This window comes from Mustela nivalis, assembly GCF_964662115.1.
Source record: "Mustela nivalis genome assembly, chromosome: 20".
NCBI lineage: Eukaryota > Metazoa > Chordata > Mammalia > Carnivora > Mustelidae > Mustela > Mustela nivalis.
The window spans coordinates 4,343,205-4,371,136 of NC_139039.1; the positions used below are offsets into that span (position 1 = coordinate 4,343,205).

Consider the following 27,932-nt stretch of genomic DNA (forward strand, 5'->3'; position numbering starts at 1 on the left):
ATTTGCTAATAAAATAATAAGAACATCTGATAATAGTATGAGCGGCTTTATTGACTACAATGCAAGCTAAGGTATGAAGAAGAAACAATCATTTAAAAACACCAAAGACCCTTACATAGCAAAGGTTAAGAAATAAATTAAGAATCCTGCTGAGCTGAGCTGGCCTGAGGACAGGCCTCATTCACTCCGATCCTTGGGTTCTCGGTATTTCCACTGGATGTAGTCAAAGATGTCTTTCTCGCTATCCACTGGCAGAGGCTCTCCAGCAACTCCTGCAAGTACAGCGAGAAAAGAAACTTACAAACTGGTTTTGGAATTTAGTTATGAGGGTTTAAGGACGACAGTTGAATGGGGACTCACTTTCAGAAGGAAAAGAAAATGGTAACTAAAACCACTAACCTAACTAAACTAGATTAAACTAACTAAAGCCACTAAAACACGATATTGACCTCCCTCTCCCCCGATCCTCGCACACGAGCTTGTGTTCAAGCTTTGTCACATAGATTACCAGTACTATAAAAGGAATCTGAATATCCCAACTGGGGCCACTGAAGTGATCCTAATCCACAATTTTCCTCTCTGCCGATCTCCACTATAGTCACCGGGGATCACAGGAAATACTCTAGTTAGTTTCCTTTGTAACTCAAAATGCAGAATCTTGGGCCCCCCTCCAATTAGCTTCTGCGTTTAATGAGGTGCCCATGAGGCGCGCACACATATTTACATGTAAGAACCACTGCCTTCATCACCCGGAAAGAAAGCCCTATTTTATACTTTCAGGACAAAATGACAAAATCTTTATTTTCCTAGTAGAGAATAATAAACAAACACAGTACACTGTGAAATGTTAAAAAGCATAGATTAAGCAATTCTTACTCTTTAAACTTTTTTTAGTTTTTAAAAAATTTTTAAGTAAACTCTGTCATGAGCTTGAACTCATGACCCAGAGATCAAGAGTCACATGCTTACTACTGACTGAGACAGCCAGGTGCCCTAACTCCTAAACTTTGGAAGGCATGCAGTTGAAGCTACCAGGTTTGTCTTGGCACTAAAAGCAATGATACCTAGGTTCTTCAGAAGTCTTGGAGATACATGAAAAACAAACAAACAAAAAAACCCACTTTAGACTAATAAGATTTTTTTACTGACCATCATTAATTCAGTCTAATAGAGCTAGAAAGAACTCTTGCCATCAAAGCTTCCAATTGAGGGCCTGAGAGCATGTATGGATTTAAAGACCCTTTTGTTGCCTGAGGGACTCACAATACAAAGAAACTACAATTAACTGGCAGAATTACCTAAAGGCTTTTGAGAGAAACCAAAGCTGCTAAACCAAAGTAGCCTTGAAAATAACTTTCTCTCAAGATGACCAGGATTATCTCTAATGCAGACACAAATACCCACCAGTGACTCCCAAGGGACGGATTGTGTACTCATTGATTGTGAAGCCCTTTTCTAGGGCATGAGCTCTCATATTCTTATTGAAAATATCACTCCCGGTGAAATAGAGAACACCGCAGTAATACTGATCCTTGGGTATCAACCTAAAATAAATAGATAAACAAATGAATCTCTCACCACACATTTTGAATTTGGCAAAAATAGGACTCTTATAATCAATAAGGCACAAAACACCTACAATAAGTCTATGTGGTCTAATAACCTAGGCAGGAGACTATCATCAGGTAGACTGTTGAAATTACTCCAAGCTCGCAGTTAGTCTAGCTTTCAGTAAACTATGTCCTGCAAGACGTGTGGGGAAAAGAAAAGCAGGAGCATGTATTACAACTAACTTTCCCGTAGTTAACTACTTTTGAGCTGTGGAAGGCATCACGATGAGATACAAATCTAGAGAAAATAGATGATATTCTGTAGACAGTCATTATTCTTTGCATATTTTCAGGCTAAGCATTGTCTATACCACAAACATACAGCATTTCAGAATGAAAGGGGGTTCTAGACATTTAGGTGAATTCCAGGATACACAGAGGACAAGGAAAAAGGGAAAAATTAATAGGTCAGCAACAAATTTCGAGTAATACCTTATATCAATTCTCCTGTGTGGATACTCCTTTTCATCATTTTTACTGGGAAGCTGGCAAACACCCTAAAATGGATATTTCAAAGAATGCTTAAAAGACGTTTTTAAACTTCAGGCTTAACTTTAATTGAATGTTGTTAAATGTGAGGTTTTTGCTTTGAATGCAAGCAGTTTTAGACTCCTGGGCACTTTTAACTTAGTGGCTTTTCTATGCAGTATGTCTTGTCACCACCTTCCTCTTGTACTTTGTGGTAATTGAAGAACTACAGGAAATAGCAGGCAAGGATTCTAGGTATGAGGGTTTGGTCTTTGTGTGATTCCAAACAAGAGCTAATCAGGGAAAGCACCACACATGAAAGACACAGACCAAAACAAACAGAAAAGCAACCTGGAAGAAACAATTATGATGGAGGGAGGACAATCAGCTATTAGTAATATTCCAAGATAACAGAAAATATTCCATACATGAAGGTCAGAATACTACAAAAAAAGAACACTTAAGAAAAAGGTTTAAATCAAAATTAAAAGTAGGAGAGCGGAAGTAGAAGAGTTTAAAATTGAGGAAATCTCCCAGAAACAGAAAAGACAGATGAAAAATAGGAAAACTGTAAAGGATAAGAAAATTACAGGATCATTTTCTTTCTTCTCTACAGGTGAGTTTTCATTATACTTCTACAGTTTTCAAACAAACGTTATCAAGGTCTATTTAGTAATCTTTTTCCTTTTACAGAAAAATGGGCCAAAATTCTGGACTGGGGAGCAACCCATAAATATATAAAAAGAGCCATAAATATCAGAAACTTCCAATTAAAAAAGTTTCAAATGCCACACTCAAAGAAAAGCACACATGTGACAGGCTTCTGGTCCTAAAGAACAGTCAACTTAGTACACAGATCACTAAACACTATACTTTTTCACTTAGTAACATAGAAAAATTAAAACCTAGAATCTAAAATGGGTATTTTCTTTAGCTGTTGCTATGGCTGAGAGATTAAATGAAACCTGTTTATCTTCAACATATGAAACCTACCTTCTTAGGCATTAACAAGTTCCAACTCAACCTTCAAATGGATCAGAAATGCTTTCCATCTGGAATTACCATGAGGTATTACCTTGCGGATATGGATGTTCGAGTGCCACAGGCAATGATCTTGCCGTTTGTCACATCAGTAATAGGATTTTGTCTAATGGCTTTGTTCCTTTCCTAAAGGCTCATTTTATTTCCTGCACTTTTTCTGAAGTGTTAATGTTACGGAATTCCTCTGTATTATTGTAAATTCTTTATTAGATTGAGTGGATTAGTGTTGTTTGGCATTTCAATTGAGTAGCTTCATGAAGAGCGTCTGAAATAAAGCCCCTTTTGTTGCCTCAGGGTAGTCAAGGGATCTTCTATTGTCCCTTGAATCCTTACTGTAGATAGATATTTCACAGAAAATCATCCCGGGCCAAACTTGCACAAAATGCTAAAATCTGAAAGGTACTCACCATATATGAGGAAAACAGGCATCTAAATGCAGAGGAAAATTTTATTCTCCTTCCAAAAGCTATTTTATTCATAGGAAGGATAACTCAATTACCTAAAATCATGACTTTACAAGAATATCTGAAGCATTAACCCTGGCTTTCCTGAGGTTTGGAGACTATTAGTTTACAGGAATTCATGTTTTGAAGAGTACTTGAAAAACACATGAATGGTCATGGTTTTTTTTTGTTTTTTAAGATTTTATTTATTTATTTGACAGAGATCACAAGTATGCAGAGAGGCAGGCAGAGAGAGGGAGAAGGAAGCAGGCTTCCCACGGAGCAGAGAGCCCGATGCGGGGCTCTCTCCCAGGACCTGATGCAGGGCTCAATCCCACCACCCCTGAATCATGACCTGAGCCGAAAGCAGAGGCTTTAACCCACTGAGCCACCCAGGTGCCCCGAATGGTCATGTTTTAAACAACAGTCAATAGTTACGTTAACAAGAGGTTTTGAAATCAAGAGGATATAGAATAAGAATGGTTTATTCCACTCTATATTTCTGTTTTTTGTAATCTCTATGCCCAACATGGGGTTTGAACTCACAACCCCAAGATCAAGAATCCCATGGTCCACTGACTGAGCCAGCCAGGCGCCCAGGTTTATTCCACCTTGTAAGCTGAATTCATTGTGTGGCCAATTTCCTTTCAGAAACAGAGATCCCAGCTTCTTGGGCTATCTCTGCTAATAATCTCACCCCCTCATCAATGCTGACTCCTGCCACGCTTCCCTGACAGGCTAACTCTCTGACCTCAAGTCCTTCTCCAAGGCTCCGCCCCTCATATAGGCGGTTTCCAGCCATCCTAGTCAATGGGTTTCCTGCACATCCATCTACGCAAACCCTGCTCTTCCTCTTTTAAAAATAGTACTTGTTATCTTAACCTAACATGCAATTTACTTATTTATTATCTTCATTGTTAACTACCAGTCCCTTCTCAAACCCCCAAATATAAATTCAGTTGAAATTCACTGGTACATCCCAAGCTCCTAGAATAGTGCTGGGGACGTTAAGAGATGCTTAATACATAGTTGATGAACTAGCCGAACACACCTCCTCCTCCCACTGGTGCTCATTCTCCCTGTCTTGTTCTTCCACACCTCCATTCTCCCTCACTTTCTGACCCTCTTTTTGTTTCCCAATTTACTCCTTACCAGTCGCTTTCATGGATCTGCTTCCAAACAAATATTACATCTACATTATATTATATTGTATTATATTAGCATGGCACTGTACAATTCTTTGGGGATCCAGTCATATGAAGATACATGTACAAACCCTTTCAAGTTTCCATGTATATTACTTAATTTGATCTGCATAATAGTCCCTTGACACAGGAGAAGTGTATCATTTTAGATGAATTTATTAAGGCCTTACAGAAGCAAAGCAACTTGCCTAACATCATACAATTAATTAGTAATGGAGACAGAGAAAGATTTGATAGCTTCCATATCCAAGTTTATTCCTTCATAATGCAACACACACCCTTTCCTCTGCAACTAGACATAAATCATCTCTTATTGCTTCTACAATAAATTGATTTGAGAGCAAATCTGGACTGCTCCTCACCCCAACAAATACTAATTATAAATGTCAAAACTGCAGGCTCAAACACGGCATTTTTTAAGCTTCAGAGACTATATGAACCACACGTTCAGTACCTAAACTTTATACGAAAGCCATCCATCCACTGAGATGGATTAAAGCCATCCATCCACTGAGATGGATTCCGGCATCACAACACAAAGGCCTTAGTTTCCAGCTCTAACTGTCAAATTACCTTGCTCAATTGTCAAATCAAAAACAAAAACTGTTTTCTATTTTTTTAACCTGCTTTCTTCTGGAAATAGATGTGAGGGATTCTCTTTCTGGCAATAGCTGTCTGTGTGCTGCTAGGAATACGAAAGGGATTGGGAAGGCCAGATAGTGCAAAGGTTTCCCCAAGTCTAGCCCTGTCCTAGGACTGGTGAGTGGCCCTAGTCTTTCAAGTGTCACACACACAGTAAGGGCTGCATCAGCCTGGTTGCAGCAGTCACTGGAATCTGATTGTGAGACAAAGGTCTTCTCTGCTACACTGAGCAGCTACTACTGAGATAAGCCCATTCCACCACTGCCAGCAACTCTGCATGTTCACATTCACATGGCTACCCACCTTTCCCTTTCAGCTTATATGCAGCCCACCAGCTTGCAATGTTTCTTTGTATTCTTGCTAGCTGGATTAATAGCCTCTGCTGTGTGTAAGGCTAATATACCTCTGGGTTATTTGCCTCTGTGTTTCTTCTGGATCTCTCTTTGAGCACAGCACAATACTATTCAAACTGCAAAAAAGAAAAGCTTCTGCTACCACATCGCATAATTACCTTCCTGGTCGTTGACTCAGGAAAGAGCTGATGGGCTTCTCCAGTACGAAGACTGAGGGCCTTTCGCAGAGATGACTATTGGAGGTAGACAGTTGGGGCAGAAAGGGTACCCAGAATATGCTCAGGCATACCAGGACACTTTGTTAACAATGAAAAAATTTTTTCAACTTGTCTAGCATGTGTTATTTTTAGGATTTTATCTGAGTGTTCTTTAAATGTAAAATTTGTGCACATTCATTTTAAGAATTGATAAAATCAATCTCAGTTTAAAAGGGATACTCCTAGAACATATATCAACCCTATTTTGAATAACATCTCCTGTGTCTAAGGGCGCCTGGGTGGCTCAGTTGTTAAGCCTCTGCCTTCAGCTCAGGTCATGATCCCAGGGTCTTGGGATAGAGCCCCACATCGGGCTCCCTACTTGGCGGGGAGCCTGCTTCTCCCTCTGCCTCTGCCTGCCTCTCCCCCTGCTGTGCTCTCTCTCTGTGTCAAGTAAATAAATAAATTAATTAAAATCTTTAGAGTTTAAACAACAACAAACATCTCATGTGTCTATTTCTGGGCATAGAGTAAAAGCTCTGAATCTGATAGATTTGGGAGAACAGTTCATAGATTTGATTCCCAAAGAATGACTAGAATTTTTATTTTTACTTTTCCCAAAGTTCTTTTGAAAACATTATAAAATGTGGTCAACTTGGGCGATACAGTTTCACAGCCAATTAAAATCACCATACTGAATTTAATGACATCATTTTTTGGGTGTCTCATAAATATACACAACATAAAGTCTGCCATTTTAACCATGTTTAAGTGTGCGGTTCTACAGCGTTAAGTATATTCACGTTGTTGTGCAACTACCACCAGCATCAGCCTCCAGAACTTTTCATCCTCCCCAACTGAAACTTTGTATCTGTTACATAGTAACTCCCTCTTCCCCTTCCCTACAGGCCCCTGGCAGGCACTATATTCTACTTTCTGAAAGACATGATATTTCAATCATCTATATCAACCATCTTCTACTTTTAAGCCAAAAGCACTGTCAAATCCATGCAGTAAGACTCAGGCTAATATTAGCATGTCCGTTCCCCCAAGGCACAGTCTCTTTCCATTTCACGCAAAGAACTTGGGAAAATGGGGACTCAAAGTATGAATTTCAGGGAGCGGCAGAAGAAAGGTAACTATTAACCATAGTCCTAGATTGCCACTTGCCTTCCTGTCAGTTTTCATGCAGGGACATTTATTAACCTTTTTTAATGCATTTGGCATTTGTCTTGAATCTTCAAAGCTTTATCTCCTAGGAAGATTACAGGATTTTAACAGTTCATCATGACGGGTGTCACTGGGAAAATCTCGGCGAGCATCCCCTCCTATTAACTCCTCTGCTTACCGTGCCACAGAACTTGTCTGTATCACACACCCCGATTTCTTTTCTTTCTTTGGTGTTGTAATAGATTAACATTCTTCAGACACTTCTAACCTTGTGTACTGAAGAATTCTGAGTCAGAGAATATGAGAACATTTGCTATTTTAAGGAAAACTTATGATGCATCAAAGTCACTTACAGAAATTTTAAAAAGGAGTAGATTATGCCTAATTATGTATTCCAATGGCACAGATTATTTACAAAGTGGGGCATTTAAAGCAAAATTCTTTACTAAAATATTCTGAGATTAGCATCCTGTTAAGTCTTCTTTCTATAAATTCTCATGGATATGCTATTTATTGACTGTAATGCTAAGATGTGGTGAGGTCACATACTCAGAACAGGTACTGACCAGTTTCCAAGGGTTTTTTTTTCCCAGAAGTGTTAACTCAAAAGAGTACTTACCATGAACTTTGTTTCACCTTTTGACAGAGTATCTGTAATAAAATGGACCTTCTGTAATTGCTCCACAACACGATGTAACAGCTTTGGCTGTAGAAACATAAATAGGAAACAAGAAAAAAAGCAATTACTCTTTTATACCAAGAAAACATTTTTAACAGGAGTTTTCTGATTATCTATGGAGAAATGCCTAGTTTCCCTCTAAGTACTTTTTTCTTCTAACACAAAATTCACTTATCAAATGAAACATCTTTTTAGGAACCATCATTCTTCACCAATATCATGATACCCCCAAATACACATCATCTGTGTTTATCTGTGTCATTAAATCAAAAAGTTAGCTGCTTCATCTTTAAAAGGTTGGGGCCACCTGGGTGGCTCAGTTGGTTAAGCGGCTGCCTTCGACTCAGGTCATGATCCCGGAGTCCCGGGATCGAGTCCCGCATCAGGCTCCCAGCTCCATGGAGAGTCTGCTTCTCCCTCTGACCCTCTCCCCTCTCGTTCTCTCACTCTCTCTCTCTCTCACAAATAAATAAATAAAATCTTTAAAAAAAAAAAAAAAAAAAAGGTATATATTCTAGGGCGCCTGGGTGGCTCAGTGGGTTAAGCTGCTGCCTTCGGCTCAGGTCATGATCTCAGGGTCCTGGGATCGAGTCCCGCATCGGGCTCTCTGCTCGGCTGGGAGCCTGCTTCCTCCTCTCTCTCTCTCTGCCTACTTGTGATCTCTCTCTGTCAAATAAAAAAAAAAAGGTATATATTCTAAAATCAAAAATGTTTTGCCTGCATGGGTTTTTAAATAGGAATAAAGTTTCTTAATATAATATTGTTTAATAGAAAAATATCCCCTTAATGAAAACCTGAATATTATACCAGATATTTCTAAAATATCCATGAAAGACAATAAATACTTCTGGCAATGTTTTACTAAATTTCATTTTGTTTTTCCAAAATCAGACCACTCCCTCCATTCCTTGTAGAACACCACTGTACATCCCTGTCAACCACAGGGATATACAGTGGTGTATACCCCTTTGCCTTTTACAAAATTCAGTCAGTACAAAGCACTTGCATTGACTTTTCAGAAAGATTAAAACAACAATTCATTCGAAAATATCCAATTATCATTTTGAAAATGACATTCACTGCTGTGTAACACTTGGCACATTTGATTATAAATTCTGTAGTACCTGTTTGGTTGATTCAGAGGTAAAGCTTGGATGGGTCAGAAGAACGTCCATGTCACCACTGGACTCTGCGCCTATGATCATAAAACATATGAATGGAATTCTCTCCACATAAATCTATCAGGCAAACGGAGCCAAAGTGATGTCACATTGAGAAGCCTTACTTCTTATAGCCTAACTTTCTTTTTCATTGTACTTCATATTCACAATTAGTTACAAGACTTCAATTTCCTGTCCAACTATTCAGGTATATTGATGTCAACAGAAGAATCTGGGATAATAACAGTAATTGACATTAGACATGCAATATATACAATTGCTAACTGTATTAAAAATGCACCTAAATAATTACTCAATAACGGATTAAAACATTTAAAAACAACATTCTTGCAAAGATGACATTCAAATGGCCAACAGACACATGAAAAAAATGCTCACCATCATGGAAATGCAAATTAAAACCACAATGAGCTACCACCTTACACCTGTCAGAACAGCTAATATCAACAACACTAGAACCAACAGGTGTTGGTGATGAGGCTATGGAGAAAGGAGAGCCCTTCTTGTGCTGTTGGTGAGAATGCAAACTGCTGTAGCCACTCTGGAATACAGTATGGAGGTTCCCCCCAAAATTAAAAATAGAACTACCATATGATCCTAGAATTCCACTACTCCATATTTACCCAAATAAAATAAAAACACTAATTCAAAAAGATACATGCATTCCTATGTTTATTGCAGCATGATTTACAATAGCCAAAACAGGTGACCAACTATCCATGGATAGATGAATGGATAAAGAAGATGTGGTATATATACACACAACAGCATATTACCCAGCCATTAAAAAAACAATGAATCTTACCATCTGCAACAACATGGGTGGATGTAGAGTGTATTATGCTAACTGAAATAAGTCAGCCACAGAAAGACAAATACCATATGATGTCACTCTTATGCGGAACTTAAGAAGCAAGACAGACAAAGTCAAAAACCAGATTCTTAAATATAGGGAACAAACTAGTGGTTGCCAGAGAGGATGTGGGTAGGTGGGGATGGGTGAAATAGGTGAAGGGAATCATGATGAGGTCTGAGAAGTGTATGGAATTGTTGAATCATTAAATTGTACACCTGAAAATAACTGTATATTATACTTGGATAATATAACATTTAGTTTTATTATATAATATTTAAATATTAAATATAAACATTTAAATAACATTAAATATAATAATATAATAAAATATAAATTTAAAACGCTTTTTTTAGGGGCGCCTGGGTGGCTCAGTGGGTTAAGCCTCTGCCTTCAGCTCGGGTCATGATCTCAGGGTCCTGGGATCGAGCCCCGCATCGGGCTCTCTGCTCAGCAGGGAGCTTGCTTCCTCCTCTCTCTGCCTGCCTCTCTGCCTACTTGTGATCTATCTCTCTCTCTCTCTCTCTCTGTCAAATAAATAAATTAAAAAAAAAAAAAACACGCTTTTTTTAAAAAATACACCTATGAACACTATATATATATATACATATATATATATGTATATATATATATGAAAACCTCAAATTAAACAATATGTCCTAACTCTGTGAAGATTAATTAGAAAATCCATTTCAATTCTTATGACTGAATTCATTTAATGAATACTGGTAAAAAATTACTATTATGGTATCATGGATAAGAATATAGTATTTGAGGGGCACCTGAGTGGTTCAGTCAGTTAAGCATCTACTTTCAATTCTGGTCATGATCTCAGGGTCCTGGAATGGAGCCCCACATCAAGCTCCCTGCTTAGTGGGGAGTCTGTTCTCCCTCTCCCTTTGCCCCTAGCTCTATCCCAAATAAATAAATAAAATCTTACAAAAAAAGAATATAGCATTTTATAATGACAGATTTTTTATCTGATCCCCCACTCTACAATCACATAACTTTAGGAAGATTATATAAAATTGTTTGTACTTCCTTTTATTATAATACTATGAAATTTTGTCTCCATTTAAATAGATTTTTTTCACTTTAAATTTTTTTCAACACTGCAAATAAGTACTATATATTCCTCTAGGTCTCAGTTTTTCTGTCTATAAACTAGTAAAAACCATTCTATAGGTCATTGTGCAACTAAAAACATATGTGAAAGCATCTAGAATAGGACCTGCCACACAGCTGGATAAAATAATACTATTTCCTTTCTTTGTATTTTTAGAAGTACAATACATGCCAAGCATTTTTTTTTTCCTTCCAAGATTTTACTTAATTCAAGTTAGCTGGGGTGCTTGTGTGGCTCAGTTGTTAAGTGTCTGCCTTTGGCTCAGATCATGATCCCGGGTCCTGGGATCAAGCCCTGCATCAGGTTCCCTGCTCAGTGGGAACTGGCTTCTTCCTCTCCCACTCCCCCTGCTTGTGTTCCCTCTCTCGCTGTGTCTGTCAAATAAATATATAAAATCTTTAAAATAAATAAATAAATTCAAGTTAGTTAACATTAAGTGTAGTTTTAGTTTCAGGAGTAGAATTTAGTGATTCGTCACTTACATATAAGTAAAACATGTTTTTGGTCACCAAAGTCATGGCAGTGTCTCTAGACCACCATCTTATACATCAATAACGTTTAACCAGATATTTCAACATAAAGAAGACTAGATTCAATGTGTACTGATTCCAGCACATTCATGGAAGCTATTTTAAGAAAAAAAATTTTGTCTTCTTTTCATTTCTTTCTCTTAAAAGTTGTGTCTTTTCCTATCTACCTATCACCAAAAATGTATTACTCTATCCATTTAAAAAGCAAACAATTATTTAGCAAAAAAGGGAAAATAATCCAAGAATCTATTAACAAAAGAACAGATAAAGAAAGTATGGAACATCCACATAACCAAATGTTATGTAGCTATAAAAAATAATAAGGATGCTCTCTACATACTGATGTGGAAAGATCTCCAAGAGGTATTTTCAAGTGAAAGAAATAAGGTACAGTACTGTGTATATATTATGTTACTTTTGTGAAAGAAAGGGGGAAGAGGACAACAAGAATGTATATGCACTGGATAGAGAAGATGTGCTACAAATTTACAATGAAGTATTACTCAGCCATAAAAAGGGATGAGATCTTGTCATTTGTGACAACATGGGAGGGACCTAGAAGGTATTATGCTAAGTGAAAGAAGTCTGACAGAGAAACAAAAATACCACATGACTCACTTATCTGTGGAATCTAAAAAACAAACCAAATATAAACAAAACAGAAACTGGCTTACACATACAGAGAACTAGTAGTTGCCAGAGGTGGGGTAGGTGGGGAATGGATAAAATAGGTGAAGGGGATTAGGAAATACACACTTCCAATCATAAAATAAGTAAGTCATGGGGATGAAAAGTACATCATAGTTAACACAATATCACATTAACATTGTATGATGACGGATGGTAACTACATTTATTGTGGTGGGCACGGTGTAGTGTAAAAAATTGTTATCCCTATGCTGTACGCCTGAAACTAATGTAACACTACGTGTCAACTATACTTGAATAATAAAAATTTTTTAAATAAATAAAAATTTAAAATGGGAAAAAACAATGTATATTCACATTTATTTATGTTTACATGTAAAACCACTGAAAGAACACACAAGAAAGTGATCATCCCTCAGTGGTGGGAGGGAGTGGGAGAATGAACCAGGACAGGGGAAAAGGCAGATTCTTAGTGTATACCTTTTTTATATTAAAACATGCAACCATATAATAATAAATAATAAAAGTAATAATAAAGTAATAAAATAATAATAAAAGTAAAAATGATAATAACAAAATAATAAAAGTAAAAATAAAACAGAAATATGGGAATCCAGAAAGGCAGTCATCTTCAACTGAGCATGCTTTTGGCTTGCTGTATATCCAAGTCTGTGTTTTGCAAAATTTAGATTCCAAGGCCCCACCCTAAGAAGATTCTTATTTAGTAGGTTTGCAGCAGGATATAACAATGTGTATATATTTTTTTAACTTTCTAGGTATTTCTGATGCACAGAAAGACTTGACAACTGGTTAACTTTAATCCTCTCTTTTGCAAATATGAAAAACAGGATGATGTGGAGAGAGAGCATCAATCTACAGTGACAGTAGATTTGGCCTCAGGACCCAATTCCTTAGGCCCCAGTTCAACGTTCTTTCTACTTATCAGCAATTATGGATTTAGCACTTTTTCTCCCTAACTCCAGATTCTTACAGCAGCTACCCCGGGAATTTGGGATCGCTCATCATCTACTGCCTAACTGAAACTCCAAAGATGGCCAGAGATTCAGTCAGATATCTATGCCAAAAGTTTTAAATCAAGTTTTTGTATTTCAATTTTTAAAGTTAATATTTTAAAATTATTTTACCCTTCAAAATTTTGAGCCAGTAAGAAACCAGGGCTCCCTTGGTTCTCACTTAGCTTGTATTTACATATGAAAAGGATATCTTCCGAAGGTCCTGGTTGTTGAGAGAACTGGTTTGGAACTCGTGTTTCAGTGACATTATTTTTAGATCCATTACAGAAAACTCAGAAAATAAAAGAAGTAAAAAAAACCCACAAAACACCCCACCACCTACCCACAGCTCACTAGCATCTAGCCAGATAGTCACTCTTAGGATTTTAATATACATAAAATTATTCTATAAAATTTATTGAAACTAGTCATTAAAATATCCTATAATAAAATCAGGATGAATTTCCTTTCATTTCTAATACATATTCCTATCTATCGACAAATAAACTTAACTAATACGCTACTGAAGTAACACAAATTACATCTCTTTGATCCATTTTTTGGTACACATTAGGCAATTTTAACATCACGGCATGAATAACCTAAGATTAAGAAGTATGTTACCTCTTCTGAAACTGCCACAGACTGTAGCAATGTATTCAGAATCCACTTTTTTAACTTCATTTAGTACAATATCCTAATAGAAAAAAAATTAAGTCAGTATTCTAAAAATGGCTTTTCACCAAGTGACATTCTCAATTCTAATCAGAGAATACAATTTAAATTTAGCACACTCTTACTTGCATTTGTAACATCTCTTCCCGAGGAATTCTTTTCTCAAAGTCCTCAAAATATCTATAAAGACAGAATAAGTAGACAAAAGATTTTTGTGAAATTTAAATCTTCTTAAAAAGTAAATTGCCTACTATATGACGTGCCCTCATACCAGCAGATCATTCAAAAATCAAGACTGAAGGGGCGCCTGGGTGGCTCAGTGGGTTAAGCCTCTGCCTTTGGCTCAGGTCATGATTTCAGTGTCCTGGGATCGAGCCCAACATCGGGCTCTCTGCTTGGCGGGGAGCCTGCTTCCTCCTCTGTCTCTGCCTGCCTCTCTGCCTACTTGTGATCTCTGTCTGTCAAATAAATAAATAAAATCTTTAAAAAAAAAAAATCAAGACTGAAGTTCAGTAAGAAGATAACAGTAAAACTGGGGGATGGGAATAGGTTTATTTCTTAACTTAAACCAAAATATTTAAATGCCATCCTTTATGATATTCCAGATACTTCATCTAAACTTGTTTTCAGTAAACTTCACCTTCATATACCAAGAGTAAATAAATATATTTAAATTAGTATGTTTCCAAATTAGTCTGCTCCCTACTGGCAAGTCAAGGGCTTACAGTTTATTGCTCTTATATCCTGCAAAATTTTATTTTAAAACATTATCCAGATAACATTAGGCTAAGTGAAAGAAGCCAGTCAAAAGACTACATATTGTATGATTTCATTTATATGAAATGTCCAGAAAAGGCAAATCTATATTGATAAAAAGTACATTAGTGGGTTGTCAGAAGCAGACCGGGACAGAGAAGGGCAGCTGGGGAGAAATGGGGAGTGAAGGCCAACAGATATGGCCTTTTTGGGATAAACAAAGATGTTGTAAAATCAACTTCAGTAATGGTTGTACAGCTCTATGAATGTACTAAAAACCATGGAACTGTATACATTAAATGGGTGAATCGTATGATATATAAATATTTCAATAAGGCTGTTGTAAAAATCTCAGTATGAAATAACTAAAGTGATAAAGCACTGGATCAAAAGTCATTCTCACAACAACCAGTTCTTCAGAAGATCTCTATTACATAAACACAAGAACAGTGAGAACATCCTGGTCCCCTACTGTCTCCAAGTCTTGGAAGAGCAGTGTCTTAAGTTTAAGGTACATGTTTATGTACGATGCATTAGAAAAAATCAATTAGAAAAGGGGTTCCAGATGGTATCCAGCACATGAAATAATTATAGATGCTGAGGTACAACATTCCTACTAGTTATTCCCACACTGTTATTTAGATGTTTGGTTTTTTTTTCTCTTTTTCTGTTTTTAATTTAGCATTCCATGTTCATGTCCTAGCTTCTTGGGGAGAGACTAAACTTCTTAAGAGCTTTACTGGCCCTGTTTATTTCCTTACCCTGGACCTAATGCAGTGCTTTCCACAATGTTTAAGCACAAAATAAACACCCGCTGAATGACTGATGTACTCAGTCCTACATGCTTTAAGAGGAAGTTCTTCACTAAAGTCAAGAGAATGAGGGAAACATTCAAAACAAGAAAACAAACAGAAGGTAATAACAAAACGTGTGAAAACAGGCATATTATCTATCAAAGTCTGCAACAAATCTTAGCATTCCTGAATAGAGAAAAGGTCGTGTTTAGTTAAATTTGAAGAATTATTGTGGTGTATGGAAGAATGGCTATAAGAAATTCTATTACGTTTCAGGTGTCAAAAGAAAATTTGCTATCTTACTTCAACCCAATTCGTTGATGATGGTTCAACTTGTCTTCATTTTTTCTGAGATCTGTACAGAAGACACATAAAGTTAAGGTGCTAATTTAAATATTTTTGGGAAGAAGTCGCTGAATTTTGTGATTCTTTTTACAAAGGACTACTAGGAAAATATGCTGAAATGACTTTGAAAAGATAAGAAAAAAAAGAAAAGAAAAAATTCAGATATTAAGAACTAGATAAAATGTGCTTCAAATCAATGTAGTTAAAATTGAACAGTTGATTTCATGATCATTTTACTTACTGAATCAAAATTTCAATTATAGTTAAACAGAATAATAGATAAAACATACCAGGATCATACCACACTACACTAACTATAGTAAAAGGCAGCCTTATAAGAGCTCACATTGCTAACTTACAGCGACAGCAGCAGTAGCAACCACAACTTTTGAATGTTTTATGAATAAGTATTTATATTGCCCATCGGCTGTTCATTCACTCCTTCATTCGATTAGTATTTATTGAGTAATAACTTGTGCAGTCACTGTGCTTAAAATTCTGTTGAAAGGAGAGGTATTATTTTCATTATTTAAAAACCGTCATATTATAACATCATATCTTAAATCTAAAAGTAACTTAAGGATGCCTGTATGGCTCAGTCGGTTAAGCCCCCAATTCTTGCTTTCAGCTCAGGTCATGGTCTTAGGGTGCTGAGATGAAGCCCCATTTGGGGCTCTGTGCTCAATAGGGATCTGCTTCTCTCCCTCTGCATGTGGCCCTCCCCTGCTTGTGTGCACTTACTACCTCTCGTTCTCTCTCAAATAAATAAAAATATAAATCTTTACAAATAAATAAACAAAAGTTACTTAATTCCACTTGGATGTTCCTTTACTGGGCACGAGTATGGGAGTAGCCTGTATGCTCCCAAAGCAACTCCCATCTGTGGTCACCTTTACATACTCACAAACATAAATTCTCTCTGGAGATATAAAATGGAGAGAAATAAGCATCTTTATGATACATGGAGCAATTAATATTTCTCAGAGCTGTATGTACACAGTAAACACTAAAAATGCAATGGAAATAATGGCATAGATGTTGATGGTTATATTATGTATCCATGAATTGTTAAATAATGTAAAAAATGTTACAGCAGATCTCTGACACTTCCAAGGTATGCAACTTTTGGGAAACAAATTCTTGACCCCTTTGGCCAGTATTTCACTCAGATAAACCAAATATGCCACAGGCAGAAAAGCACAAACCCTTTCGGAGACACAAACACGGTATAGAGCTCATTCTCTCTTATAGGACTCACACAAATTCTTAACTTTAAGTATCACTAATTAATCACGCATCTTAAGGGTCAGTTACTATTTGTAAGTACTTACTAGGTACCAACCATTGTCCACTAAGTGCTTTTCATACATTACTGCATTAAGCCATGTGAGGCAGAAATTGTGATATTTTGTAGCTAAGAAACCAAAGCATCCTAGTCATCCATTCTAATCAAGTGTGGTGGAGAATGGATTCAAACCCAGATCAGTCCCTAGAATCCATCCACTTAACCATTTGGGTACAAATAATTGAATTCACAAATAAACCCCAAATGTCACAGACATACTGCAACAAATCTCTATTTCTATCTCCATCTATAGTACACCCTTAAAAGTATGAAGAAATAACTTATATTCAAAAGATTGCTAGGTTTAAGGAAAAGGTTTTATAATTTCTTGACTTAGACTCTACTTTTATCACTTTTTTGAAAGCAAAAATTCCTTTAATAAAAATTGCAAGCCTCTTACAGAATCTTTCTTAATATGTATCACTTGGCCTTTAGGCTCAATGTGTAGGATTCTGTTGTCCAAAATTTTACTGGAGAAACAAATGCCATTCAAATCTAAAAATCTGCAAATGAAATCATTCTAAACCAAGAAGCCACTTCTTGCTTTTCTTGATTTTCTTCTAAGTTATAAACATAAACATGTTAAACACAGGAATAAAAACTAAACTTTATACCTATTGTCTACTGTAGAGTTAAAAAGAAAATCTTAGCATCCTTTCTTATTAGTTGAGAAAAGGTTTCTCAAGTTCTAGTTTGCTAGAGCATTAGCCATCCTTCAGGAGCATATCTGACTTGGAATTGATGACCTATTATACATACTCACCTTCTAATGTTTTAATTCCTTCATCTACAAACTTCCTTGCAGCAGATGGACTACAATGAAAGAAAAGCATTATCTCAATATCAAGTGAAACTCAATATCAATGAAACTCAATATTAATACTGTCTTCTCTTGTCAAAGAGTTACTATGGAGCTAAACAAGACCTGCTAAAGTGTTGTGGTTATTTTGGTGACTTTATCCAAAAAGAATTCTTGAAGCCTCAATTTAGGAAGACAACCATAAACCTGGACATGAAAAAGAAACCTAAGCATTTAGGTGTTATAATGTACATGTACTTTATTCATAAAACAGACATACACACAGGAAAACAGATCACCCATTCAAGTAAGTTTAACTGAGGGCCTGTTATGGGCCAGAAACTCTTCTAGGCATTGAAAATACAGCAGAAATAAGACGAATAAGTGCCTTGGTCTTACCTACTTACATTGCAGTGAGTAGAGAGAAAAAAATAAACAGGTATATAAACAAACACAAAAAATCAGGTAAATGAATTAAAATAGGGTAATGTGACAGAGTGGATGGGTCCTACTTTGGACTGGGTAGCAAGGGAAGGCCTGTGAAATGGTATTTAAACCGAAATTTTATTTTTATTTATTTATTTATCTTTAAGTATGTATGTATGTATGTATGTATGTATTTGGGAGAGAGAGAGAGAGGGAGAGACAGCAAGAGAGGGAACACAAACAGGGGGAGTGTGAGATGGAGAAGCAGGCTCCCCACCAAGCAGGGAGCCCAATGCGGGACTCAATCCCAGGACCCTGGGATCATGACCTGAGCCGAAGGCAGATGCTTAACGACTGAGCCACCCAGCACCCCTAAACTGAAATTTTAATGGCAAAGTATCTTTGTACAGAAACTGTGATACAAAAGCAGATACTTATAGCAGAAAGCAGTGTGGCACAAAAGTAGAACTAAATTAGAAGTCAGCAAATATGGGTTCTAATTCTGACTCTGCCAGTTATCCCACTTTCTGTATTCAGTGTGCTTGCTAGAAAAGGATAATAATACAGAGGCTCTCTGAAACAACTTCTAACACTTTAGAATGGCCTGAAGTCCCTACGGAGTCATGCTCATTTTCAGTATACAAAGTTTAAAAATTTAGTATATTTTAGAATCACTTTCATCAAAATGTTGCCATTTAAATGAAAAATCACCACATATCTAAAAGACTGCCTCGGGGCGCCTGGGTGGCTCTGCCTTCAGAGCATCTGCCTTCAGCTCAGGTCATGATCCTGGGGTGGGTCCTGGGGTCAAACCCCACATCGGGCTCCAGGCTCAGCGGGAAGCCTGCTTCTCCCTCTCCCACACCCCCTGCTTGTGTTCCCTCTCTCTCTCTGTGTCTCTCTCAAATAAATACATAAAATCTTAAAAAAAAAAAAAAAAAAGACTGCCTCATTCCATAAAGATGAGACTTAAGTAAAGTATTATAACCTTATAGTGGTTTTTTCCTAAGATTTTATTTTTTAAGTAATCTCTACACCCAACGTGGGGCTCAAACTTACAACCCCAAGATCAAGAGTCGCATGCTCCACTGACTGAATGTTTGAATGTTAATCTTTATGTTGTCAAGAAGTCTCCAAGAAGCCCGCTTTGGTGGTAACTCAATTTTAAGATAAAGATTCCTTCATTAAAAAAAATGCTTGGGTGCTTGTTCTAAAATTATAAGGCACTATGTTAAGTGCTATGAAAAAACAGTTTAAATGCTTAAGATAAATGTAGTGCTCAGCGAGGCAAAAGAGGCATAATCTGCAGGGAGTGAGAACTTATATGTGTTAGTGGAGTTCAGAAGGAGATTATTTCTGGCTGGGGAATCAAACTGGTTTTATGAAGGAGGTAACATTTGCCTTGAATGGGCTTTTCAAGTACAGGTGGCACCAGAAAGACCAGCCTCAGACACATAAGATATGGAAGAGTGAACTATATGGTCAAGGACAAGGACAAAGACAAAGAAAAGGTACAGGTTTTGAAGAGAAATAGCATGTACTTATTTCAGCTCACATAAAAAAAATAAAACCAACCCAACTACTGTGTCTGCTTAGAAAATGTTTCTTACCCGATGCCACTAACTCGAGTCAGAAAATTGATAGATGAACTCGTGTCATCCTGCCGAATCTTTAAGAAAAAAAAAAAAAAAAAAAAGTCTAGTAATGATTTAGGAATGCTTTGAGGACTTAAATGATCTTATTGGAAATGTACTCTTAAGTCTGCTTAAGAGACCTGAAGAGCCATTTATATTTGCCTGGATAAACATCAATGGTTCTAGATAAGTAACAAAGCAGATGAAGATGTCTCATCTCTACCTTATCCCATACTTTAAAAAGGCTTATTTATAAAAGACTCTAAGCAGTATAATTATTATCAGGATGAAATAAAACCATAAAAATGCTTCAGAGAGTTTAAGAATAGAAATTCTAAAATATAACAATGTCTTATCAAAGCTTATAATTTACCTTCTGAATGATACTGAATATAAAGTGCTAATTCTAGCAAAGAGGTTAACAATCTCTAAAATGCCACATAAAATAACTAAGTATTTTACAGGAACAATATTCAAAGTTTTTTAAATAGAACACTTAAAGCCATAAACTCCACTCTTCTTTTCCCTCCTAGTCTCACCAGGTAAATAACATGTCACCCTGCAATGATGCTACATGATAGCTGCTATAAAGGCAGACACTATCATTGAATAAGCAAACAAGTTAAAACTTTACCTTTTCCAGCTTACGCAATTTTCCAGTTGCTAAAAATTCATCAATCTTTTCAGCAATCTTTGTTCCTACTCCAGGCTAATAAAAAAATAAAAATATAAAATTTACATAAATAGAATGCTTACCAAATCACTCAAAGATAAGGTAAAAAATAAGAAATGATAAAAAAAATGATAGTCACATAGCCAGTTTTAAAACAAAGGACACAGAAAATTGAACTATGGTGAAAATACATATTCTCCCAACAAAATCTTTTAAATGATGACAAAAGAGAAGCCCTAATAAAACAATTCTAAATGACTTTTTAAAAAATTAATTTTTGTTGTAGAAAAATTAGAAAAAAGTTGCATATAGAAAAAATATAAATCATTTGTTAATTTCATTGCCCTGAAAATTAAAATAAACTATAATCTCATCACCTAACATCTGCTACATACACTTCTTTTCTGCTTACATACATAAGCAGAGTTATATGTACATGTACATATATATTTCTATATATACAAATTTTATTTTTCTTACAAAAATAGAATTATTCTGCTTTGTAAAGTACATTTTTTTAACTTAAAATACATCACAAACTTCCGTATCAGTATATAAATACAACTTCAATATCTTTAATGGCTGCGTGGTATATCATTGTATGACTATACCATAATTTACTTAACACATACCCTACTACCAGAGACATTTAGATAGTTTACAAGTTCTAATATAACAATATCATGAACTTCCTCTAGAGCAGAGGTTTTAAGCTTTTGCACTGTCCTCACCTTGGGATGTGTTAAAACACAGAATGCCTAGAATTTCTGGCTTAATAGGTTGCATTTATTTACTTACTTATTTATTTATTTAAGGTAAACTCTATACCCAGCGTGGGGCTTGAACTCATGACCCTGAAATCAAGAGTCACATGCTCTACTGACCAGTCAGCGAAGTGCCCCAATAGGCTGCATTTCTAACAAGTTCCCAGGTGATGCTGCTACCGTCTAGGTAGGGCACTTTGAGAATACTGCTCTAGAACTGCACAAACATGACAGCCACCTCATGGGACACTTTAAGTTTACATTATTAAAATTAAAAAAGATCATTCATCAGTCCCTTTAACCACACTTCAAGAGCTCACTGGCCAAATGTCACTCATGGTTACCATTAATGGACAGCACTGCTCCAGAATATAGGCCCTATGAGAGCAGAGATCCTGTTTTTACTGGTTTACCCCCAGCACCTTGGCATATTGGTGCTCAAAAATTATCAACTAATGAACCCTTATATACATATATCTCTACTAGTTTCCTCAAAATAAATTCCTCAAGATAAAGTGGAATTGCTAGGACAAAGGACATATACATCTTGCCAACATTCTGCTAGATTATCCTTCAGCAAAGCTAGAAATAACCAAGATTTCCATCATTAGTAACTGAATGTCTTTTTCCACATCTTTATCCATACTGTATAATACTTGATACTTTGATCGCACCATACAGCATCTTGTTTTAATTTGCAACTCTGATTATTAGTGAAGTTGAACTCTTTTTCATGTTTTTGACTTTTTATTTCCTTTTAATTTTTACTCTTCTCCTTTAAATAAGGGCTTTTTTAGAGTAGTTACAGGTTCACAGCAAAATTGACCACAAGTACACAGTTCCCATAAACCCACAGCCCCCACACACGGCACAGCCTAGTCAATTATCAACATTTCCCACCAGAGTGCTACATTTGGTATAACTGATGAACGTACACTGAAATATCATCATCAAAGTTTACATTAGGGTTCATTCTTGGTGGTGTTGACCCTCTCTAAATGTTCAAATGCATCAATATGTCCTACTATCTCTTAGCCCTAAGTTCACCCTTCTATATTTTTGATTTATTTAATGTTTAAGTGTTCCAAGACTACTTAATGCATATTCAAGTTCTAAAAATAGCAATTATCAGACAGAAATAAACAAGACTTAGCAAGAAAAATCGAGGAGAAAATAAAAACTGTTCAGGTATCTCATTTCCTATATCAGAAGATACATACCTAACGCAATTTAGGCCCAGGCTATTTTCTATAACCTAACATTAAAGATTAAAACGCAAACACTCATTTCAGAAATATCAGATTTCTAGAATTATTGAAAAGCACTCTCATGTGCCAAAGAGTAGGTCAGTGATTCTTAATAAAATAGTAGAAAGGAATAATGATGAGATTTTCATATTAAGTACAGTGTTGTGCAAAAGGAATTTTGGATATGTTTGTGTTCTTTTTAGGGATATACCATAGGCTCAGATTTGCATAAAGTGCATCAGAGCTTGTAAAAGTTTGAATCTAGTAAGTGCGTATGCTACCTGCACTTAACACAAAAATAGAATCCAATTACTGATAAAAGGAGAACAGAATGGAAGCAGAAGTGGCTCTGGAGGTTAATAATGCATGAGTTCACCAAGCTCAGTAATCTGGTGACACAAGACAGAAACTCAGAATTAAAATCCAATGTATTTATATCTTCCTTGGCTAGTCTACTTGGGGAGGATATACTGATGTTGAGAACTGTTTATAGCACACAGGATTTAAAACCTATATACCAGGGCATGGTTAGCATCGAGTAATAAATTCAAGATAAAGATGTGACACATGATTAATGTGGATAACCTGTCACTCAATCATAAAATGAACAAGATTTATGGTAATTTTAAGTTCCTGAAAGGTGAAAATACAAGGATATTTAGGGTTCATACTCTGAAGTATACATACACACCCATTTGTGAACACAAATGGATAAAGAAAAACAGAAGAAAGCAGTAACTATCAGGACCTACACTAATCAAAAGCCACATATGTTTGACATGTTTAACAAAAGATAAATAAGACACAATCCACGATTTTGAGAAACTTAGAATCTTTCAGTGAGATTTAGATGAAAGAGAATAATCTATCAATAGACAGGCTTTTCTAGGATATTCTTAGCAATATTAATGTAAATTACCAAGACATGTGACCCTCTAGGAACCGTGACACTGTGACACAGCATAGAGGGCTTTAAGAAAATTACAAAGAAGAGGTTACATGCAGTAATATATAAAGGGGCTTAATTATGTGATTAGTAGGTAAGATTTCTTTGGGAACACCAAGTCTCATTAACTCACATAAATTCCTACATCTGAGGATCAGAAAAAGAAAGCTAGAGACCAGACATGCCAATACCATTCTGTCACTATACAGTTCCTGAGGACTAACACTCAAGCTGAAATTGAATGTGAGTATATGTATATATGCCAAGATATAGAAAAAACTTATAATTACATATACTTAAAGCAAATTTCAATCATACCCTTCCCAGCGGTAGGTGTGGTGAAAACAGGAGTGGTGAAATCTGCCTGTGTGAGTCCAAGCAGCTTCAGAGAGGGAAATTGAGTTTTGTGGGAATCCACCAAATTCGTCCATGTGTGAACTCTTCCATCACCTTGCTCACTAAACTTACCAATTTCTTAGCTTCTGCTCCACTCTTTATTTTGTGTGGGTACTTCGCTATCACAGATGCTGCTTTTCTATAAAGAGAATAAAAAAAGAAATCCAGTGAGGTCTTAATTTTTCTTGAACTAGAATACACATGAGCAAATACGCAGCTTCAATTTTTATCACGATCACTAATTTTCCACATTTGTGTCAAACTTAAAAAAACTCAAGGGGAGCTGGCAGACACTTGCACAACTTTCAGAAGTATCTTGAAAATCCTCACATGTGAGGATAACATAACTTTACCTATATGTTTAAAACCAAGGAGATTCAGCAAACCAGTAGCCTTTCCTTTTTGGGATGAAGCTAGTTTTATTTATTTATTTGTTTATTTATTTATTTGACAGACAATTACAAGTAGGCAGAGAGGCAGGCAGAGAGAGAGGAGGGGAAGCAGGCTCCCTGCTGAGCAGAGAGCCCGATGCGGGCTCGATTCCAGGATCCTGGGATCCTGGGATCCTGGGATCATGACCTGAGCCGAAGGCAGAGGCCTCAACCCACTAAGCCACCCAGGCGCCCCGAAGCTAGTTTTCAGATTGTTCCTAACTCTCATAAAAATGTGCCACCTAGTGATATTTGGACTACTGGATGCCAAACTGGCTTAAGGATGGTGTTTTTTAAGATTTAGTTCTTGGGACGCCTGGGTGGCTCAGTTGGTTAAGCAGCTGCCTTCGGCTCAGGTCATGATCCCAGCGTCCTGGGATCGAGTCCCACATCGGGCTCCTTGCTTGGCGGGGAGCCTGCTTCTCCCTCTGCCTCTGCCTGCCACACTGTCTGCCTGTGCTTGCTCTCGCTTCTCTCTCTATGACAAATAAATAAAATAAAAAATCTTTAAAAAAAAAAAAAGATTTAGTTCTTTATTTTAGAGAGGGGAGAGAGAGCAAGAGACAGAGAGAGAGCAGCGTATGGAGAGGGGCAGGGGACAAGAGAGAATCCCAAGCAGACGCCCCTCTAAGCTTGGAGTCCTAAGCAGGGCTTGATCCCATGACCAAGACCAGAATCTGAGCAGAAACCAAGAGTCAGACGCTCAACTGACTGCGCCACCCAGCTGCCCCTGGATGGCTGTTTTTATTTTTTTTTTTAATATTTTATTTATTTATTTCACAGACAGAGATCACAAGTAGGCAGAGAGGCAGGCAGAGAGAGAAGGGGAAGCAGGCTCCTTGCTGAGCAGAGAGCCCAATGTGGGGCTCGATCCCAGGACCCTGGGATCATGACCTGAGGCGAAGGCAGAGGCTTTAACCCACTGAGCCACCCAGGCGCCCCTGGATGGCTGTTTTTAGATTCATGGCTTAAAACTGCAATTGCACTCCCCTGCGTCCTAATACTTATGTTCTTTTCTTTCATTGCTCTCATTTCTGTACCACATAAAGCATTGACCTGATTCTTGCCCATCTCCACACACATCCAGTTCAGTAATCTGGTGACACACTGGGCACACCCTGGGAGCTCACTGATGGTCTCCTGTCTATAATTTCCACGCTAAATGTAGTTTAGCATTGATGCTGACAAAAGCCAGGACACATCTAAGTCTCAAGTATAAATACTGGGTAGTCTGTTCTAATATTTATAAACCTTTAAATTTAGATTTCAACTTCTCTATTAGCATATTACCATTGATGAGTCTGGAAAAGTAGGTTGAGGGCAGTTTGTTGAGGGAATTGTTTCAGTAAAGACAAGTAGTTCCAGACAAATGGTATCATGAGGCAAAGCCTGAAGGAAAGAAGAATTAAAGCAGCAAGGTTTTCTGGATGCCACAATGCATTTGGGGTTTACCATGGTAAAGAGGAAACATTTAGTTATCTGATATGGAAGAATGACAGGATCAGATAACTATTTTCAAAAGAATACTTTGACCAAAATTAAGAGAAATGTATAATCAGGTACATGTAGACAACACCTGCTTTTCCAGACTTATTTCCCACTCAAGCAAAGTGAATTACTGATTTCCAGGAAAATATTATACTCCTTCAGGTCTCAATGCCTTTTGGCACATTTTGTTTCCTTTGTCTAGACTGTTCTTCCTTTCACTTATCCCCTGACAATTTCCTTCAAATGAAATACCTCCTCTCTGAACTTAAATAGAATACAGAGTTGACTCTCTTATTTCTAAATCAAATGTGTGGATGAAGAGTACAATTACTTTAAACAGGCAGTCAAGACAGATAAAGAAAGGAGCATAATCAGTTTTTAATTATGTTGAATGGGAAGGGAAGGGGAGAGTTGAGCTCAATTTTGAAAAGATTAAGATAAAGGTAACAATGGCCTAAAAATCTTGAGAAAAGCCCAATGAGATACAGATTTGGAGTCAATGACATAACCAGTATCCAAAGCCAAGAACGGTTAAGATTGCCAAGGAAACTATGAAAACCAGGGGGGAAAAAAGAGGACTAAGGGCAGACTTCCAGGAACTACCAACATTGAAAAGATGTAAGAGGTCAAAAAACAGGTATGAGTGTCATCACGGGATTCAAGAGTAAGACTTGAGTGGAATGAGTTAATGGTAAATGCTAATGAGAGTCCAATAAGGTGAGATGTAGGTGAGAGCATTTTCAGAAGAATGGCAGGATGGAAATTATACCACAGTGAGATAATGAACGACTAGGGCTGAGGAAACCGAAGCAAGACAGATAATTCAAGCAGTTTAACTGTAAAGTGGAGGAAACAGACAGGAGCTAGCTAGAGGGCAGAGGGAAGTTAAGACTGCTTTGTTTTTGCTTTCAAGAGCTGAGGGACTTAGACTTGTCTGTAGGCTGAGGGCACAAGTAACTGGTAGTGGGAGTCGTGACTACCATGAGGGCGCTGGTGAGTTGGAAAAGGAGCGGATCCTAGGATCAGCCAAACACCAAACAGATGGGGATAGGATTCCTTGAATCACATCTATTTCACAGCACAGACCTCATCCGCTGTCTTTCATTGTGGCTTAAAATCAAACTGTATGATCAGCAATTCATATTTGATCATGGGAAAAACACACATCAGCTACGCCCATTTTCAGTCAGAACTGGGAACTCATCAGAAATGACCCTACATTGTTCTGCCCAAATTAACCCTGAAATATTGCAGTAAGGTACCACCAGAGAGTCAATACCCTCAGTCCTTGCTTTTTTCTCCTCTTGCGTATGGTCCAAATACCCCCTAACCCCTCGGCCCCGTTAACTGCCACACGTCCGAGGACTCGGGCTACCCAAGAACGCTGCGCCGTCCCACCTGTAAGCATTGTACTTGTGGATTGCCTGGTTCACGTTCTTCTCGAAGTTTGCGAGTTCTGCAAAGGCAACAAGAGCCTGGGGTGAACAAGAACCGCGAGTAAACCAACGAGAGCTGAGTTTTCCAGAAGGGGATCTAGCACCTTTGTAGGAGACAGTGAACCCCCGCTTGTACACGGGCCAGGCCAAAGACAGCCCAAATGGTGACACAGGAATCCCCCGCCGGACTGACATTCAGCCGCCAGCAATGGGCGCCGAAGGAAGACCCGCACGGAAGACTACCCGCCGCAGCCGGCCGACCCCATCCACAGGGCTGAAGGGACGGGTGAGAAGCAGGGGAAGGCAATGAAGTGGGAAGAAAGGAGAAGAAAGCCAGAGGCGCCCGGCCCGGTGCTAACCTGTGAGCATGTCGGTGATTCCCCCGTTGAGCGTCTCCTGCGGCGCCTTCCGTTTGCTCATGGTGGCTCGCACCCGAGGACCGCAGAGGGCTCAGAGCCGGGGACTGGCCCCCTCTCCCAGCTTTAAGGAGGGGCCGGCACTTGGAGAGGGGGGCAGGACCAGCCCGGCCCCGGCAAAGCCAGCCAGACCCACTGAACAATGGCCGCCTCTGACAGGAGGCGCGGCGCACGGCGCGCGGGGTGACGTCACGCGCTCGGG

At 37.7% G+C, this 27,932-nt stretch overlaps 1 protein-coding gene across 1 annotated transcript; it reads right to left on the bottom strand.

Moving 5' to 3' along the window:
- Positions 1–30: 30 nt before the first annotated feature.
- POLB (DNA polymerase beta) lies at positions 31–27,925 on the bottom strand. The gene is made up of 14 exons (XM_082715212.1): positions 27,674–27,925; positions 27,277–27,334; positions 24,032–24,098; positions 20,568–20,642; positions 19,910–19,968; positions 17,838–17,887; positions 15,688–15,739; positions 13,960–14,014; positions 13,784–13,856; positions 8,933–9,003; positions 7,749–7,835; positions 2,043–2,107; positions 1,405–1,544; positions 31–272 (listed from the first exon to the last, which is right to left on the bottom strand). Exons 1-14 carry the CDS (start codon positions 27,732–27,734, stop codon positions 178–180), a joined length of 1,008 nt encoding a protein of 335 aa, XP_082571338.1. The 5' UTR covers positions 27,735–27,925; the 3' UTR covers positions 31–177.
- Between the last annotated feature and the right edge of the window lie 7 nt (positions 27,926–27,932).